We start from the raw sequence: 20,491 nt of genomic DNA on the forward strand, positions 1-20,491 counted from the left end.
TGAACTCCCATCTAGTACTTCTCCTTTGGCTCTTAATGTTAGTCTGTTTACTCATTAAGTTCCTTCTACACTTCAATTTTGAGTCTGGAATTTGCTTTAAAAGCAGGGATTTTTTGTTTTGCTTTAAGTTTGCATTTCTAAACAATGCAGAATCTTTTTTTCCTGAATTAGTGGTAGTCAGATAAAATTATTCTTATTTGTATCTTAATTTTTGCTCTTGATAAATGTTGATAATTCCCAGTGTATGTTCAGTCTGCCTGTGTGTGTGGCTTTTGTACAGACAGAATTGAAGAATTGGTCAAAATGGCAGAAGTAAACTTGGCAAAAAAACAAGACTCTGTATTTAAAAAAAAAAAAAAGGCAAACAAATGGGAGAAAAAAATTCCAAACAGTTAGAAATCCCTGATGTCTGAATGGTCTTTTTGTTTACCACGGTAAACTAGAAGCCAGCAAAATGGTTTAAGTGAAAATAATAAAATGTTCTTTAATAGCTATTGTCCAAATCCAGGCAGTAAAATTATGAAGAGTTAGGTAGGAAAATAGCAAACAACTGAATATTTGAACTTCTAAGGAGTTCTTCATGTTTATTCCACTTCCTCTTTTTCTGTGAATTTTCACTAAAAGAAATACTTTTTTTCTACTAATGCTAATGTATGGTGTTAGGTTTGCAATTATATATAACTTAAACTTTTCATTGTTGAAATGCTGAGTGTGTTAACAGTGAATATCACTAATTTCATCAGTCAGTAAGAACTAGTTTATCAGCAAAAGCAAACAAGAAAATAGTTTTCTGTTTTGTTTTTTCTTCCTTCCCTTCTTCCTCAGATTTGTGGGTCTGTACTTCCAGGCAGAATTTGTACAGACAGAAAATTCTGAATGTGGCTTGACTTGATCTTGGCAGTGTTTCTAATGAGTGTCCCATGGACAGTATCAAGTTCAGGGGGTTCTACTCTAGCACTGAGGAGCAGAACCCTGAGCAGTAACCTGGTATCAGTGAACACATTTCTTCATTGTTCTCTTTAAAAGAGCAACAGAAAATGAGTGAGTTTTCTGGACTTGCAAGTAGTCATAACCAGATGATTACTGAAGATTCAGGAATTCAGACAAAGCCTGAACACTCTCATGAAGTTCTTCAGGAAGATATTGAGATGAGCAGTGGATCCAGTGGAAATGACTTCAGTGGAAATGAAACAAATGAAAACTACTCCAGCGGGCATGATTCTCATGGCCATGAATCTGATGAAAATGGGAAAGATTCAGCAATGCTCATGGAATCTTCAGACTGTCATAAAAGGTAGTAGTTGGTATTAAATAAAGTCCACTTGTTTTTGTGTCACTGAAAGCTTTTTGCATTTGAATCTAATTTCCAAGTAATTATTGTATAAAGTGCCTCTTCAGATTGAGGCTTAGTGTTCTTTTTCCCCTAGTTAACCTGCGTTTTGTATAATGTAAGTTGTGTAATTCATAAAGAGCAGGTTTATAGTGTTTCTCAAAGCCAGCTTAATTTGTATGTTTTATCACTGCTTGTTTGGTTGGTTCTATTTATATGTTCTTTTGGTAAACCAACTTCTACAATTATATAGCAAAAATTGTCAGCCTCTTTTAACAGTCAGGATGCAACTGTGCTATTTTCATCTTTTAAAAAGCTTAGCGTACAGAGCAAAGCTAGAGTAAGAAGAACCTTCTTAAATGTCTAACAGGTATAGTTTCCATTTGTTGTACCAAGCAGAATGTTTTTAAGCTTCATGTTCTAGACACCTAGTCATGAATAAGAAAATGTAAAGCTGAAATAAGTGTTACGTTAAGTTTACTCATATTAATGTCTGTCTTTGTTTGTTCTAGTTCAAGCTCAAATGCATTTAGTCTGATGATCGCGAACTCTGAACACAATCAGTCTAGCAGCGGATGTAGGTAAGTAAATACGCATATATTTTCATTATTTTGCTTGTATGTGAGGCCAAAGATTGAAAACTAAATAGGTTGGGTGTTTTTTTGCTAAACCTAGAAGAGTACATGTAGGAGATAGTGCGGTCCTGTCTTTGATTCTCTTCCTGTCCATAATCAGCATCATGTCCTCTTAACTACTCGTTTGAATTAGAGCTTTTTGTAGCTGTTCCATGTGAGCTGTGTGATGACTTGAGAGGTTATCTTACTTTGTTTAGATTTGGTAGCCTAACCTCCTTTTTTTTTTTTTGGTGGTTCACTTCAAATATAGTATTTTTTTTGAGGCAGGCTTTCCTTTTAATTTTCTGCTCTTCAGATTTTAGTCTGAAGCCTTTGCCTGGGAAAAACCTAGTAGTGTTTTAAAATCAGAATTCACCCATTGAGTTGGATGTGTTCTGATGTCCAGCAGCCGTATGATCTGCCTCTCCTGTGTTCCATTCGCCAGGATTCAAGCTTCAAGTCTGTAAGGACAGACCAACACCAGCTGCAGGAATACCTCTATATGAACTCTGCTTCTGACCCTGATAGCCTTGAGAAACCTGATGGCATTGAAGGCTCAAATTTGGACACTTCTGAGTGCCCTACTGTACTTGTTTATTTTTTAATGAAGTCAGCCTCTGATCAGGAGACCAGAACGTGATCCTAGGCAGATCAAGCAATTTCTAGCTCTAGCATGCTGATGTTAAGATCCCTATCTACATGTACCTGCCCGAAAGTGTTTCTATCTGATGCAGATCCTAAAGAAGTGGTAAATTAAAATCACACCTTTGCACCATTTGGTGCGTGATGAACATAGTGTCTGCCTTGCAGACACGAGAAGATCTTGTCCCATGCTGTATCTTCAAGTGGAAATTGTTCTGGAGTTCACTTTTTGCTCAATATCAAGGACAGAGTGAACCAAAAGCATTTCTTAATCATACTTTCCCACTGACTCAGTTTTCTTTACTGCAGGATGTTGGAGGGTTACTTATCTCAGTTTGATACCTTTTTTTTTAAACCTTCATTAATTGCTCCCTGCTCAGAAATAAATGTGAATCCAGATTGTACAGTATTTCCCCAGCTGTCAGGCACTGTGCTATACAGAACAGAATTTGATCATCTTCTGGGAATGGGAGACTGACAACCTCAGTTGACTGAGGATACCTAGAGAATGGTCTTGAAAGGGATGACTAAAATAGGATTAAAAGCTTTAGGGTTAGTCTTTGATTCAAAGACTACTGGGCTTTGGATTCAATGTTGGCACCACTCAAATACCTTTTCCTGTCCACATAAAGCAAAATGGAAAGCTCTTATCTTTGTGTAATTCGCTGATTCTTTACTCTGCAAGCCAAGCCTTCTCTGTGGCTTTCTACTGTGCCTAATACTGTGTATCTTTAGGGAAAGAAAAATATAACTGATTTTTCCAAGGAGGCCAGTCTTCTGTATTTGGGGCTACTATGGGCTAACTTGGAAAAGTTTCTTTTCTTGCAAAAGATTCTGACCACGTTGATTGAAGCATGCCCAAAGGCTACAAAAACCACAGTATGCTCTGTTACTTTGCCTTCTTTCCCTTTCTCTTCCTCCCTGCTCCCAGTGTAGTGTTCTTCTGTTAACAAGACACTGATTGCATCAGTCGAAACTGTCAAGCCACACTGTAGATATGATTTTAGTGTACAGGGTGAACATGAAGTTTCCCAAGGGATACATTGTTTTCTCTTTTCCCTTGCCTTTATTCTTATTTTCTCAATATAAAATGGTCAATGATTCAGTGAATATGTTTATCATAGTGCATTATGATGTAAACAAGAACTACGACTGCATATTCTAGTACAAGCCAGCTTTGTCATTTTCTAAGCATTTTGGGTGAAATATACCCAACACCTGTCAGATGAGTTGGTCTCCCTGAAGAACTTTTCAAAATTCTCAGAAAAATATTCAGAAATCCCCTTGAAAAAGTTACCTGGAAGCTGAAGCCACTTTATTGAGCACTTTGGATAGGGCAGCACAGTTGCCCTATCATTGTTTCTGCAGGGGTCCTTAGGGTGATCTTGCAGAGAGTAATGCCAAGACGATTGTGTAGTAATAGAAAACCTTCCTTTTGATAATACAGAATTGCTTTTTAGGAAGATTTAAGGAAAAGTCTAGAATCCTCTAGATAGTTGTGACTGATTCACTGCTTCCTACCCACCTGACCCACCCATCTTTTGTCATCTTCCCTGTCCTTTCTCCTCCCTCCTTTTCCTTTTTGACTTTTGTCAGCATTTTTAAATGATGAGGAGATCAAGAACTGCAAAGGAAGGCAGTTTTCTGACACTAGTGCTGATTATCACTGTAGTTTGACCTTCTGCACTGAGACAATACTTCTGAGCATGCACCTTAGAAATGTGAATAGTTTCTGTCTCCAGCTGCCTCCTGATTCTTCTCCTTTCATATTTAGTCAAGTTTCTTTATCTTACTTAATGTATTGCCATGCTTAACTGGAATACATTTTTCCAAGCATTTCTCCATTTGTTTTGTTAACTTGATGCTCTCCCACTGCCATTCCCTTTTCAGGGACCTTTCCTATGAGAACCTGCTCGAACAGGAGGTGAAGACTTGAGTGGACCTCCTGCTTCTCTACTTTGAAGTCCATGAACATTTCTGAGAGTTTGAATTTGAAAGGAACTAAGGGATATACCACTAAAAAGGGGGAGGGAAACTGGTGCAAAAAAAAAGTTCTCTGGTGTTTGGGTTTATAAATGTGTTTCATAAACAGATGGTGTATCTTACAATAAAAATTCAGGTAGTGGTAAATCTTCTATTTTAAGTGATTCTAACTAATGTAAGAATTAATACAAATTCTGAATGTTTACACTACATGGTGGAAAAGTTAATGTCTAGCTATGCAAAATTAGGCATGTGACAAATGTCAGTGTGTTTGGGTTTCTGTGAGGATGGTGTGTCACTTCAAGCATTCCAGTGACTTTTTATTATTTGTCTTTAATGTTACAGTAGCGAGCAGTCCACTAAAGCCAAAACACAAAAGGAGTTGTTGAAAACTTTACAAGAGCTGAAAGCTCACCTTCCTTCTGAAAAGCGAATTAAAGGCAAATCTAGTATCCTAACAACGTTGAAATATGCCCTTAAAAGCATTAAACAAGTTAAAGGTAATCAAGTATGACACTGCTTAAATAATTATGACCTGGATAAAATTAAACATTTAAATAAGAGTTTAAATGTGGCTGTCTGCTTACAGCTAAGTTTGTTTGAAAACCTCATTAAGCAAATATTTGTCTTCTCGTTTGTGGACTGTTAACTTGGGTTTCTTTGGGATTTAAAGGTTTCTAGTAGATGAATATATTATGATGCTAACATGGGTATTTTAAGGTGGGTATGGGTTACTGATAAGGAAACTCCACTGTAGAACAACTAACTTGGAATACTACCTAGACTTCCCAACTGCCCATTCTGTGCTTATGCCAAAAAAAACACTTGTTCCATTTATTGCTTCCAGGCTATTTATTGATGAGACCTTAAATTCTGACTATAAACTGTTTAATGTTCTCATGTAGCCAATGAGGAGTATTACCAATTGTTGATGATTAATGAATCCCAGCCTTCTGGACTCAATGTGTCATCTTACACAGTGGAAGAAGTTGAAACTATAACCTCAGAATACATCATGAAAAATGCAGTGAGTATGCTGACACAAGCCTGCAGCGTGTATGTAAAAATGTTTTCTAGAACTGGCATGCCTTCTCCTTACAAGGTTGGAGTTCCTGGCTAGGCCAAAATCTGAAGAAGCTAGCTGTTACCTTCAAGTATACGTTCAGTAGAAACTTCAAGCTTTACTTTATGAAGTAAAGACTTTGCCAATAGCAGCTCAATTAAAGCTTTTTTTTTCTTCTGACAGTTAGATGGGAAATAAGTGAAAATTCTTGGTCTTCTGACTCATACCTCATGCTTAGAGACAATGGTGTGATATATCTCAGTATCCACGTGATGCAGTGCAGTGTGAAATGTGTAAATCATTAGTTGTCATTTTAGAATAGTGGCTAAACTTGGAGAGTATCTCTGTCCAAAGCTTAGTCAAGGCATAGGGTGAGTTGTTTCAGCTAATCCTTATAGTAGGGGTTATTTGTTTCAACAGTTCTTCTTGTTAATGAGACTTAAAAGTGACCAAAGTGTTTGAACCATTGTGTGTTGTTGTGTCCTCTTCTGTGGTATTTGTCTGGTCTTTGCAACTGTTACAGGCTTATTCTATGATCCAGTGATACTGTGTCTTCTCTTTTAGATGAGAACAACTAGGATGATCAATGTAGTTTTTAGCAATAATGATTATCACAGTCACAGGATGATTATTTTATTTTCCTCATTCTCAGTGTTCTATGTTTATTATGGAGTCTTAAACAAGAATTACATCTAAGTTTATTAGCCTATCTTCCTGTATTTTTTTCTGAAGCCTTTTTCTGAACATATGCAGTCCTGAAATTAATAAAGTAATGGAGAGATGGGGGATGTTCCCTAGCTTGATGTAGGTATTTTTTGTTGTACCTATGAATAATAAAGGTTGCCTGTAAGGTAAAACAAATAGGCAATCTAGAGTATAACTGAGAACTACAAATATCATAAACGTTGCTCAATTGATCTAAAACATGAGTTTGTAAAAACCAGCGTTCTGACGACAGTTCTTAAGTTTGTATATAGTAACGCTGGATTGAGCACCAAAGGTTGTGACGCAGGAAACTCTTCTGTGTTGAGGAAAAAATGCAACATGAAATGATGTAAGTGGAATTTGTGTATGGTTGTCTGGAGCTCTTTTTTTACCTGTATGCTCATTACTTTGTCAAGTGGCATAGAGCACTTTTCATTATGCATTGAATGGATAAAATAAGGTAAACACCTTTTCTCAAAACAGCTAAATTTCATGGGTGTAAAATATGCCTGTGACACTTTCTTGAAACCAAAATGTGTAGTTTTAAAGTTGAAAGTTCTTCATTTCTTAATTTGTGAATTCTGCATCATAAAATATTAGGGAACAATGGCATATTGGTTTAAGGCATGTAACCTGAGAAGATCCTAGTGTATTAATCTTACTGCATAGTTCAAAAAGTGTGCTGTATGCATCTGCTTCACAAGGACATTAAATTTATTTTACTGCCCCCTAAACAGATGTGATTTAACTCTTTATTCTGTTTCCTTAATTTTTACTTTGAACTTATTAATGCTTTTATCTTGGTATCTTGTTTTATCTTACTGTCTAAACAATGTATTATGGATTGAAGAATGTGTTGTTTTTTCAACTGTCTAAATTTGAGGCTTCTTTTTAGGATATGTTTGCTGTAGCTGTTTCTCTGATTACTGGGAAAATTGTCTACATCTCTGATCAAGCTGCTTCTATTCTTCGCTGTAAGAGAGGTTATTTTAAAAATGCCAAATTTGTGGAGTTCCTGGCACCTCAGGATGTCAGTGTTTTCTATACTTCTACTACCCCATACAGATTGCCATCTTGGAATATTTGCAATAGAGCTGGTGAGTGGTCTCAACAGCAGATATTTCTCTGACCTTCCTTCAGTCATGCTGATGCAAGTACTTAAACTGGTTTTTGTAATATCCTTTCATCCTCTCCATCACTTCATGGGAGTATAATACACACTACTAGAACATCTCTGAACAGTATGAGGTGTATAACATGCTTTTATGAATTGCCAAAGCTTGTCTATTGGCTAAAAGTTTTTTGATTGCCACTGTTCATTGGTTCCTGGGGCCACTTTTATCCAACTGATGATTGAAAGCAAAGAAGGTATTCATGCTGAAAGTGGATTTGTTTTCAACATTTTCTTGCAATCAAGTGACCATAATTTTTCTTTAAAAAAACATTCTCCTTAGATACAAGGAGCAAAATATTTTTGTCTTTCTACTTTAAAATATGTACGATTTGAATACTGTACGCCTTGATTACTGTGTAGGAAGATATGTACTTCAGCTAATGTCACTGCAGTAACCAAGTGTAACTGTATATCCTTTTAGCTTTAGGAAAAAGGATGTCAGGCATGCTGATGGTGAAGGATTAGACCTCTTAGGGCACTTGATATTTGTTTGTGTGAGGGTTGTTTTACTTGTGCAGTGACAGCTGTTGGGAATTGAGAAATAGCTGCCAAATATTCTTAAGCAAACACTTGGAATTCAAAGTCTACCCTGAATATTTGAAATTCCAATCCCTGTATACTAAGTCTATAAAGTTAAGACAGAGTGAACCATATTCAACTTGAAAAACAGTTAACAATAGATATATACCAAGTACATTAAACAGGGCAGAAAAGACCTTGTGAAGTCTCTTGTCCGTCAGGTTCAAAAAAGATTCAGTTGTGAACTTTGACCGTGTGATCCTCCTTGTGCATGTTACTTAGTTATGCAATCTATTTTTCCTGAAACATTTTTCTCTAGTTTTATTATGTTTATTATAGATTCATATTTCAAAAATGCAGTAAGCAAAACTATATACTTTATTCCATGTATTGGCAGCCTTAGCTAGTGTTTAGAAGTATTGCATACTGAGGCCTTTGAAAGACCAGAGTTTGGCTACTCTTGAAAAGGAAGGAAATAAGCTTAATAGGGGAGGGGAGGAAGGCTTTGCTTAAAATAAATAAATAAAATTAAGTTTGGGTTTTGCTGGTGGGTGGGGGCTGTGCAGAGGGAGGTTGGCAAAAGTATTTGATCCTTTAGCTGTCCTCTCTAGGAAAGAGGTCTCGTTTAGGGGGTCCTGGAGAATCAAACTTTTTCGATCAATGGTGTAAGTTAGTGAAAAAGCTGACGAGTAAACAGTTCAAACTGGAGAACTGTGTAGATATGTTTTTGGCAGAAGACTTAATAAGCAAGCAGCTGTGACTCACACACCAGCCTCAGAAAAGCATAAAATAAAAAAAAAAAAAGGCTTTGGGGGACTTAAAATTTTTTCAGACTATATTCAGACTATATTGCTTTTAATCCTGTTGGGGAAGAATTACTGTTTTAAACGTCATAACTTCATAGTAATTTGTTATAAAATGTTTAATATTTCTAGAGTCTTCCACCCAGGATTGCATGGAAGAGAAATCTTTTTTCTGTCGCATCAGGTAAAACAGTACTATAATGAGACTTAGCGTTATGCTATGAAACTGTGTTACAAAAGTATTTGACCTTTATAAGAATCATATGTTGTGCAAGTTTTGTATTTTTCCATAATGTGAACATAAGGTAAAACACATGCTTGTCCTCTAGTCATTTAACTTCCAGAAGCTATGCAGGAAACTGCAAAGTGCTTGCAGGAAGTTGCATCTTAGAAGTTAATCAGTCTGAATATTGACCTTTTACACTGTGAATGGAGCTGATATGATATCTCACAGGTGCAGAAAATCTTTACTTCAAGTTAATTAAACTATTCTGTTCAGCATGTGCCACAGATCCTCTTTCATTGTAGAAGACTAATGGCAGATCTTGAATTTATCTCAAATGTCCAGTATAGGTAGATGTATGAGAGTAACTTGGTTTGTCTTTTTTGCTGTCACTACATGCTATATAGTTCTTCTTTGTTTCCTTCTTGCTGCCTGTTGCCTCTCTGGTAGCATTTCTGGAAAGAGAAATTGTGGGTCCTGTTAGTTACTTCTGGAGTAAATAAATGCTTATAATTAAGATATGAGCATAGTTTTAAACAAATTAGAATGTTCGACTCCAGAGAGTTGGATTGGATGTATTGTAAAGGTACTGCTGGTGTTACTATAGACTTTTTCTTCTAATTAACGTTGATTCCAAAAGCTTTAGCTTTGTAAAGCTGTGCTGTTACAACCTTATTACTTTATATATATATATATATATATATATATATATATATATATATATATATATATGTGTCACTGTGTGAATGGTTATTTTTGCTGTTATGCTTTGTATTGTTGGTAAGTCAGCAACTGTTGTTATAGGTAAGAACCTCTGAGACTGTTGTTTAAAGTCAAAATAAATATTGAGTAGAAGGTGGTCTCTCTTAACTGAGGTGATATAGCTGTCTTCATAAAATAAAACTATAGAGCCATCCCTTTGGAGGGTAAAATGGAATTTAATATCAGATTAAGATTAGTGAATCAATAAAACAACTTTATCACTAAGAAGTGTTTTTTTCTCTTTATCAAACTTCCACGTGTGGGTCTTATTTCAATCAGGAAAGAGGACAATTCTTTATTGTAGTTGGTATGCAAAGGATGCCATCAGAATTAGGTTCTGTTCTACTGAAAATTAAGGAAGCTAAATTTTTGGGTGCCGTTTTAGGAGCTATCATGCAGTCTTTTTGTCATTAAGAAAATTACAGTAGATAAAAAAAATTTAGTGTGAGATGAATCTGTTGAAATAATTAACTCTGTTCAATTATTAGTGCAGGGAAGGAGCGTGAAAACGACATTTGCTATCACCCGTTTCGGATGACTCCTTACCTTATCAAAGTACAAGATCCGGAAGTAGCAGAAGACCAGCTTTGCTGTGTGTTGCTTGCAGAAAAAGTGCATTCTGGTTACGAAGGTAATCCTTTCAGTGGACAAAGAGTAATTTGGTTTCATGAAATTAAGAACTGTTCTGTTTTACTACAGGAATTTCTATGCAGTTTGTCAGTTTAACAACTGAATTTCAGTTTAAGAAAGCTAACTTGCATGAGTACTGTCAGTGATCTCAAGTTTTATTAAAGTGCAAGATAGCTGGTTTGGTTCTCTGCCCTTGCTGATAGTCTGTGAGCTAGCAAGCTGCTTTCCTACGTGCTCTTATGCAAACTTTTAGACTTCACTCAGCATTTAATTGAAACTTGCAGCTTGAACTACTGTATGTATGCAAAAAATACTTTTTAATCTGCTTTTTTTTCTTTCAGCACCCAGAATTCCTCCTGACAAAAGAATTTTTACAACTACACACACACCAACCTGTTTGTTCCAGGATGTAGACGAGAGGTAAATTACTGAATACTAGTTTTCACATGTAGTGATAAGCAACCTGTCCAGTAACTTTTCAGTTTACTGTACAGGGCTTAATAACTGGGTTAAAATTTTGTGTAACTACCGATAAGTTGTTTAACTCAGGAAAGGTACATCTCCCAGTTTTCATTAAGACCACACTGTAATGCATTTTCACACTTGAAGTGGAAAACTGTTTGACTGCTAACAACTTGTTCTTCTATTTTACTTCTGTCTGGGGCAAACCTGGATATAAATTCAGTCAGTGAAACCCACTGCCAGGAATACTCCTATGCCAGCAAGCATGACCCATCTGAGACTTCTATTTTTATTTAAGTCTGCTCAAACTATTAGCAAACAGTATTCTGCTGTCACTTTCTGCTGGCCAAGGTACAGTTAGAGGCGTGTCTTTTAAATATAACATTAGAACATTAGATCATGTTAAAAAAACATTCTGTGTTCAGAGATGAAATTGTTCAGATTCTGCTGGCTAAAGGTTTCATGTTGCATTGACAGTCATGGAAGCTGATTAGTGTAAGTGCATATGAAACATGTTTCAGAGCAGAGCCAAATAAGGTGCCTGTGATATCAAGGCATAAAAAGAGGTTCAGAAACTAAGGTGCAAACCAGGCTTTCCCTGAGTCTTTGGGACTGCTTTTGCCTATGACCTGTCAGAGGATGTTTAGGTGATGGAAATTTGAGGTCTATGAAAAGAACGGAAGATATTCCTTCAAAAAGAGTTGGGGACATAGGCTAAATAGGAGTCATTATTATAAAGCTCTTAAGGACAGGGTTGTACTTTGAAATATCATAATACTTTGAAGGACTTTGAGAATTAGCTTGTTACTGAGCTGAAAATGGAGGCTTCCGTTTCCTGCTATTTTATTTCCCTTGTTTTATGTCAGATTGTATTCGTGATGGTTTTTGATACATGATGTGTAGGATTTTAATTTTTTTCTCCTTAGTGAAAACTAAGTTGGCTACAATAATAGCATCTGAATTCTGAGATAAATCCCTCATTCCTAGAAGCTACTGGATCATTCTTTAGCTTCCTCTTCATCTGACAAGCAAGCCCAGCTCAATCTCTCTAATTATAGGTCTTACAATCTAGATCCTTGACTCTTCCACTGACCTTCATATTGGTCTAAAAACGTGTAGTTTTTATGCATTGAAGTGACTGAATTTGCTTCTTTATAACTAAAGCAATAAATAAAAGTTTAAAATTTGATGCCCTAAGAGAGTAAGTGCTCTCTGTTCCAGCACAGGTTTTCATAAAACAGGTAGCAAAGAATAGGAACAAAGCAAAGAAAGAACAACAACAAAAACATGTTTACTTCTTTTTACAACTTTATTTGAGGAACAACTTTATTTGAGGAAGTCCTTTCTAATTGAAGTCATTTTGAGTTGATAGGTATTTTCGACTCCTTTAGCCGTATAACTTTTTTTTTGCTGCTTTGACCTTGGCAGTGTTTTTAATTGTCATTGTTTCAAAATGGTAGTATTTGGTATGAGCTGTCATGCCAGTTCCAGCTTTTTGAAGTTGTTGCTGTAAATCATTCACAAGCTTTTAAGTCTTATTACTGAAGCAATTAGCTAACTAACAAGGCATAAGTTGCTCTCCTTGTTTTTCTCTGAATATCTCAGCCTCTTTACCAGAAGGGTATGTCATCTCTTTTGTGGAACTGATCTAATTTCAGTGGGTTTGAAAGTGCAGTGTCGAAGGCATTTGTTCCATAATGTTTGTGAGTTCTAATACAATGCAGTTTTGTGTCTGTTGTGCACTAGGGTTAAGTTCTTCATTAAAGGCATTCAGATAGCTGAGCATCGTACTGCTCCCCAGGCCTTCATCAGCAACTGGGGCAGGGGAAGGGTATGCATCACTGTGAGTTTACAAAGTGACTTGGTGTGTGGCAGCTTCTTAAATGTTACTGAGTAGTAGTGACTTGATGTATTTTATATTTACCAAAGCATATTTTTGGAGGTTAGCTTTCAGGATAAGGTACAAAATGACATTCATGAACTTTCATTCTTTTTCCTTAATGCTTTAAATGATCGCTTAAGGTGATTTCATCACATAAACTAGTTCCTCATGTCATTAGAAGAGGTTACTGTGCAGGAATTCAGGAATATTACTTTTATTTTTTTATTCTAATCATTAAGCTTGCTTCTTTGCAGCTCCTTTGAGTTAAACTCTTAACCTGCCTGTGAGAAAGTTTTCTTGATCCCTAGTCAGCTACCGGTTGCTAGTTTTAGCTACAGAAATCCTGTGTGAACCTTAGCATTGGCTTGCAGCCCGTAGATCAGGGCTGTTTGCTTTCGTGAGAGTTGTATAAGATTAAACTTTATTAATGTTTTTTTTAAATTCAGGGTACTCATCCTGTAGAGCCTAGGCAGCATAAGAAAATACAGGAGACCTGCTGTAGCAGGTTTCTAAACGCTTTGCTCAGTAATACTACAAAACAACCAAAACAAAAAACAATGCCTTGCTCAAAGAGGGGTACTGCTATTAAGCTGGTACTGGTATGGCACCCCAAATTTAAATTTAAAATTATTCATTCTTTTTCTAGGAAAAAGCAAGTAAAACTTATTCTTTTAAGTGCTTTAATTTGAAGTATACTTTTATTCTGCTTGATTTAATTAAAAAAAAGTCTTTATTTTTCTTTCCCCAGAGCGGTACCTCTATTGGGATACCTACCTCAGGACTTAATAGGAACACCAGTATTGGTGCATCTTCACCCAAATGACAGACCCTTAATGCTAGCAATTCACAAGAAAAGTATGTGGTCTCTTTTCTGTGGCAAAAATACTGTATTTCTAAAAGTAAATAGTAACAGCTACAAAGACCTCAGCAAGTAGGAGGTGAAAAAAATTTCTGCAAGTAATTAAATATTGAAGTATTCCTTTACAACTTGATTCTTAATGTAAATTGATGAAAGTAAGAAATCACTCAATTTCATGTTTGGTGAAAATGAGGTGAAGCATGTCTGCTGTAAACAAATTGACTGTACTTGAATATTTCATACATAAACAAAATTGTGCTGAGAATGCAATGGTAGAATTTGTCATATTTTAAATGGTAGTCTGTGTTATTTTTTAAATAGTCAAAGAGAAGAAAGACATTCAGGCCAAGTTAATTTGTTAATCTATGGAAATGTACAGCTCTCTCTTCAATCACTGTGACAATTCTGAATCGTTAAGTAGAACAGTGTAAATATTAAACTGACTTTTTAAATCATTCATTACAGTTCTTCAGTATGGAGGACAGCCTTTTGACTATTCACCAATCAGGTTTTGCACTAGAAATGGAGATTATATAACCATGGACACTAGCTGGTCCAGTTTCATCAATCCTTGGAGTCGAAAAGTTTCATTTATCATTGGAAGACACAAAGTTAGGACGTAAGTCAATAAACAGTTGTTTTTAAATTTTCTTTTTCCTTGGAATCATAAGGTAATTCTTAAAAGGATTTAAGGGATTTACAGGGTGAGGGGGCGGGAATAATGCAAATTGTTTCCTTTTTACATTTGTGTTTGGTGATACAGTAACTGCTTTAAGCAAAGGAAACTTGACATACTTCAAACTTGGTCAGTACTGTCAAGAGTTGCTTAAGGAGAGTTGTACACAAAGTGAGTAAGGATATGTCTTGTGAGATTCAAACATCATAGGTATAATAGAATGTATAGAGATCCTTATATAGTGATGGTAAATTGAAGGTGTGCTCTGCAACTGAAGTACTTGAGTTTGTAATGGACTGGCCTATGTTTGGTTTATACAGGGGTCCCTTAAATGAAGATGTCTTTGCTGCTCCCAACTATACAGAGGACAGAATCCTTCACCCTAGTGTTCAGGAAATCACAGAGCAAATATATCGGCTGCTATTGCAGGTACAGCATCTGCTTTAATGACACACTTCTGATTTCCCACTGAAGAAAGGGCATTTACCTTCGTGTGAATTTTGTATAGCTATGTTCTACTGTACTGGGATTTGTCTGCAATCCTGGAAATTATTTATACTCATGATTACCAGACATGACTTACTGAAGTGTGTTAAAGCTCCAGTTGGTGTTTTATGGATTTTGTGCAGCTATGGAGTCTTCACACAGAAAACAAACAAATACCCCACAAAACTCCCCACCCCCAAAAAAATCCTTTTTCATCTCACATTTCATTGGTAATGAATTAGTAATTTCATCTCACAAATCATTGGTAATGATTTCATTTGTGTTGAAAGCTGGTGTGCAAATACGTGTGTGTGTGTATATATATATATACACACACACATATACTGTTGTTTTTAACAGCCTGTACACAACAGCGGATCCAGTGGCTATGGAAGTCTAGGTAGCAATGGTTCACATGAGCACTTAATGAGTGTGGCATCCTCCAGTGACAGCACAGGAAATAATAATGAAGACACTCAAAAGGATAAAACAGTAGGTTTTTACTTTTTTATTCAAGTATGAGATACAAAACTTCTAAGTGGCTTTCTAACTTTTTTTAGCATAACTCTCTCAAATTAGAGATGAGAGGAGGTATAAGGAGAAAGTCGTCATTTGTTTATTTCCGACAAAGCTTTTTCCGTACTAAACATTGCTGGTATAAGTGAAGTCTCAGGGTACTGAAGCACAGTTGTAGGTATGAAAGTAAGTGTGTATAAAAAAAAAAATTTAAACCTGGGCAGTGTGTTAACATATCCTAATACCTATTTTGTTATATGCTTGTTTCTGTGAAAAACAACTGGATATTTGAAAACAACTTCTTTTGGGAGGTGAAAGTCTGTATCTCTTGTTTTCCCAAGAGAAACTACAAAGATAAAATGCAGTAGTAACGGTTTTATGCTGCAAAAATGTCGAATAATATAGAATGAGAATTTATTTTTTTGCTTAACATTTAACTTTACAGGTCAGTGTTTCATCCAGTTGATAGTAGCTGGATGTAGATAGTAGAGATGTAGCTTTTTTAAATTTAATTAGTCTGAACAAAACAGCAGAGTTAAATTTGTGCCTACATTTATCAGAACTATTCCATAGGCAAAGTAAACACTGAATGTGGATGCAGTCAAAGGAACTGCACTATCTTCTAAAGTCTTTTTGGCATTTCTGTTAGTCTTCCCAAATGCTGTGTTTGATTTCTGAAAGCTAATTTTTTCCTTTACTTAATTATATTGTTCATAGGCTGAATCTCCTGAACTTGATTTATGTTTCTATGATCAGGCATGGCAGACTGCTGTGCTTGCCAAGGTGGTCACTTTTGCTGGCTTTCAGTTCTTAAACACTAGCATCTTGAGCAGGTGAAGCTTCTGGAATTTTTGTTTCACAGATGAATTGCTACATTTCAGAGCTTTGTAGAAAAAGAGGCCTCCTATTTTGAGGGGAATAGGTACTTCTCTCTCCCCTACCATTTCTACAGACAGTTATGACTACTATAGCATAATGTTGTAACATCCTGTCAGTGCCTGATTAAACTTCTAGTGCAAGAAGTTGCGTCTTTGCATTAATATTTTATATACCAAGTGATACTGTTTTCTTCTGAAGTCTTACTTGTACTGTTTCTTTATATTGTCCTATCAAAATCATTCAACCATATGAAACAAAATACAGAGTAATTGTATATAAGAAACTATTTTACATTTTTGCTCTCTAGTTCCTAAAATTCCACTTATGCTCAATAAAATCCTATACATCAGGATTTCTCTCATGATCAGACTAACTGTAAAGTAGAAGTTAACTAAGGTTAGATTTCACCTTACTGAGGAATTACTATGCATGAAACAATTTCATAATAACTGTTTTTAATGACCTGCTTTCAGATTGGTCAGGATGCCCGGAAGGTCAAAAATAAAGGACAACGTATTTTCATTGACAGTAAAACAAAACTGGAACATAAGAGAGAGCCTTTTGCAGGTAAGACACTAGCAAGTTAACTAAGTGTTAGTTTATTGCGATGGTATGTGGTGTAATGTGAGAGTAGGGGCTTTTCTAACTTCACTCTAATGAGATTTAATTGATAAAAGTGCTGGGTTTATGTATTATATTGTCCTTAGTCTCTGCACTGTGTCCTGGAAAACATGCGACCCAGCTGTCTGAATTGACAGTGACATAACATATGGTTAAGGCATGTACTAGAGCTGTTGTTTTGAAGTACCTTAACTGTAGCTCCTCTTGTTCTACCAGTCAAATATGTTTTTTCTGTTAGGCAGAGGAAAAAGTTATGGATGTTGTCTTCCCTTTTTGCACGTAACTTCAGGAATTTTTAAGTTGATAAATTAAAACCTTCCTGATCACGTTTAAACCTTGTAAACACAAACAGTAACTATTTTGCACTAGTGTTGTCCTCATACTGAGTGTGTTTCATCTATAATGATCTCTCTCCTTCTGTATGTATTGTCTTCTGTATTGTCTGTTCCCTTTCGATCCATCAGCTGAACTAAACTTCACACCTCTAAGAACCCGTAAGAACAGGGAGGGTATTTACACAATATTAACCTACTAGGTCACAAACTTCTTACTGCTTTACAGTGGTTAAGTTCTGACTTAGTAAAAGTTCTCATTTATATGTATTTCTTACTGTTTTACTGATGTTTTAGGGGAAATTCCAAGGATTAATGCTGTGATTGCATAATAACTATCTCTTAACAGAAAAACAAAGTGGTCCTGGCGGTCAGGTGAAAGATGTGATAGGAAAGGATACTACAGTCACAGCTGCTCCTAAAAATGTGGCTACTGAAGAATTGGCTTGGAAAGAGCAACCTGTGTATTCTTATCAACAGATTAGCTGTTTGGACAGTGTCATCAGGTAAGGAACCACTGTGTAAATTACTGTTTATCTGTAGACTTAAGACCTGCATATCTAATATTGCTAAATCCTTTTATTTTAGATACTTGGAGAGTTGTAATGTGCCTGGTACAGCAAAAAGAAAATGTGAACCTTCTTCAAGTGTGAATTCTGGTGTTCATGAACAAAAAGCAGCTGTTAATGCTATGCAACCCTTGGGAGGTATCTCTGTTACAACTTCAGTTTTTTGCTAGCAGCCAGTTGAATGTTACTTCTTGTCAAAATAACGACAGGTGTAGCTTAGGGATGACCTTATAGCCATTTTCTTAACATTACATGTTGATAATCTAACTTTAATGTTAAAAGTTTACCCTAGAATTAAAATACTTAGTTAATTGAATATCACATCTGACTGTAGATGTAGTAAGCCTGTTTATACTGTACCAAATACATCAGGATTTGCAGTTTTAGGGCTTGAATCATTACCACATGTGAAAACTTCATTTCACAGTCAGTACTTCTAGGAACAACCAGCTGAAGACCCTGTCTGCTGATTAATTGCAGCAAGAATTCTGTTTTTTTAACTGTGCATATTTCACTTCTGTTTCTTCTCTGTGGGAATTTTTAAAAAGGGATAAAAGGGGTAAAATGCTTTTCTCAGTGCTGTGTGAGGTGTAAGAACTCATTTGAAAGGAATTGTCCAGCCATGGAATAACAATGGGGATTACTGAGGATAGGTACCTACAAAGTCTGCTGAAAAAAACATAAGTTCATTTGTTAGGACTTAGTTGTAACATTTGATATGGTCCATGTCTGGATGGGAAGCTAAAGTGGAAAAGGCAACTGGTTGGTTAGTACAAGAATTGAGAGATTAGTAGAGAAGTACACATGAACAAGCTACTTGTTGATTTAGCCTCCTCATTATATGAGGCTGGAAGGGGCTGACTAGCAGAGTTTCTTAAAAATTGGTCTTGGGAATTATTTTATCAAAAGGAAATATTGATAAGCTTGAAGAAAAATTCTAACGTAGTTTTTAGAATACAATTGGAAGATATAATCGGTATACAGAGGAACAAAGTATCCTTTAGAAGGAATTGAAGGGCCTTGAAGTAGAGAGGAAGTAGTAGTGGAACTCACATCATGCGGTTAAGAACGCAGTTTCTGCTGTCATCTGGAGTCTTTGCAGCCCTAGTTGGTAGGAAAGGATGTAGGTTCACTAGCTTCTTGGTGTGCTGATGATTGCAAATGACCAAGTCACTAGCATACTCTAGTCAAGAAAAAGGCAAACTTTAGGTCTTACAATGTAAGTTACACTCTGTACTAAAGAAGGAATGTTTTGATGCTGTTTTGAGGCATTGGTATGATGTGCTGGATTACTGTTTATAGTTTTCAGGTGAGAAAACTTAGGTAGGCAGATATTCAGAGCAAAGCTTAGCATCTGCTGGCTAATTACCAGGTAATGAGAGATTAGTATAGAACAAGATGGGAGCTGGGAGGGACTTAATCTTAGGCTGGAGGAGGCTTGAAACTTCCAAAGTCATACCATCAGAGATGGATAAAGCCCAGGAAAGATCAAGAAGTCCTTCACTGACAAGATTTGGTTTGTCTGCGTGAAAGTAGAGGATTGGATTTGGTTGCTCAGAAGTCATCCTATTCCTAAAACATTCTTGGTGGATTCTGTGAAATCAAGTAAAATGCTCATTTTGTGTTTTGTCAAGCACAGTTCAGTCTCAGCTGTTCTGTAGCCGTACCAACATAGTACTTATTTGCAATGTATAAATATATGTATTTTTTTTCTTTTTAAATAGGCCCTACTGTGTTGAAGGCATCTGGCAAATCAAGTAGTCCCCCAGTAGTTGGTGCTCACTTAACTTCTTTGGCTTTACCTGGCAAGCCTGAAAGCGTTGTATCACTCACAAGTCAGTGCAGCTACAGTAGTACCATTGTTCATGTTGGAGACAAAAAAACACAACCTGAATTAGGTATGATTTTTGCTAATATGTCATCTCCAAAAAGGTGATTGCTCGTAAGTTTAAACTTCAAACACTGGAACATGTAGAACCTACTTGTGACTTACATTTTCTTATATCTAATATGTTCTTAGGGAAATGGAATAAACAGAAACAGAATTTGTATCTTAAACTTACTGAGAAATTAGTACAGATTTTAATAGCTTAAAGTGAATTTCCAGAGCTTTTCTTTATCATGATTGTTTTTTCCCTTCTGTTTCTGTAGAAATGATAGAAGATGGTCCGAGTGGAGCAGAACTCCTAGATAGCCAACTTCTTGCACCTCCATCCAGCTCTGTGCATGTAAATCAGGAAAAGGAGTCATTTAAAAAACTGGGACTTACAAAGGAAGTCCTTGCAGTGCATACACAAAAAGAAGAGCAGAGCTTTTTGAACAAGTTCAAAGAAGTAAAGAGATTTAATATTTTTCAGTCCCACTGCAATTACTACTTACAAGATAAACCCAAAGGACGGCCTGCTGAACGTGGTATGGCAATACTTCTCACGATTAAAAAGTAGCCTTTATATAGGCAGTGAATCCTGTTGAGATGATGCTTGCATTTTTAGCTGTATTGTGGAACCACAAGGAATAGTGACAGTTCCGTACTATGTTTAAGTCCATAGAGAAATTCTGGTGACAGTCTTGCTTTGAAGATTATATTAGAAGCTATATTCTGCTCTTAACTTACGCTTCAGTAACTTATGTTTAGTTATCTATTCATTATATTACTACTGTTATGCGTTTACTTTCAAGGGACAAAAAGACACACTTTAGAATGTTTTCCTTCCTGTGTTTGTGCTTGTATTCTCTTTATTCTCTTGCTGCTCGTTTCCTT

At 36.1% G+C, this 20,491-nt stretch overlaps 1 protein-coding gene across 18 annotated transcripts in view; it reads left to right on the forward strand.

Moving 5' to 3' along the window:
* Positions 1-20,491, forward strand: part of PER2 (period circadian regulator 2) — a 47,361-nt gene that overhangs the window by 16,292 nt on the left and 10,578 nt on the right. For 12 of the 18 annotated variants that reach the window (XM_040566673.1, XM_040566671.1, XM_040566672.1 and 9 more), the window contains 17 exons: positions 826-1,294; positions 1,843-1,911; positions 4,915-5,069; positions 5,475-5,596; positions 7,233-7,434; positions 8,966-9,017; positions 10,307-10,449; positions 10,790-10,868; positions 13,541-13,647; positions 14,117-14,270; positions 14,648-14,756; positions 15,174-15,305; positions 16,682-16,775; positions 17,511-17,667; positions 17,750-17,868; positions 19,455-19,628; positions 19,882-20,142. In XM_040566673.1, coding sequence (XP_040422607.1) covers positions 1,038-1,294; positions 1,843-1,911; positions 4,915-5,069; positions 5,475-5,596; positions 7,233-7,434; positions 8,966-9,017; positions 10,307-10,449; positions 10,790-10,868; positions 13,541-13,647; positions 14,117-14,270; positions 14,648-14,756; positions 15,174-15,305; positions 16,682-16,775; positions 17,511-17,667; positions 17,750-17,868; positions 19,455-19,628; positions 19,882-20,142 — 2,386 coding nt within the window. In that variant the 5' untranslated portion in view covers positions 826-1,037. Of the gene's footprint in view, positions 1-825; positions 1,295-1,842; positions 1,912-4,476; positions 4,511-4,914; positions 5,070-5,474; positions 5,597-7,232; positions 7,435-8,965; positions 9,018-10,306; positions 10,450-10,789; positions 10,869-13,540; positions 13,648-14,116; positions 14,271-14,647; positions 14,757-15,173; positions 15,306-16,681; positions 16,776-17,510; positions 17,668-17,749; positions 17,869-19,454; positions 19,629-19,881; positions 20,143-20,491 lie in introns of those variants that run through there. The other 6 variants (XM_040566663.1, XM_040566675.1, XM_040566662.1 and 3 more) reach the window with 2 other exon arrangements.

This window comes from Cygnus olor, chromosome 9 (assembly GCF_009769625.2).
Source record: "Cygnus olor isolate bCygOlo1 chromosome 9, bCygOlo1.pri.v2, whole genome shotgun sequence".
NCBI classification, from domain to species: Eukaryota; Metazoa; Chordata; class Aves; order Anseriformes; family Anatidae; genus Cygnus; species Cygnus olor.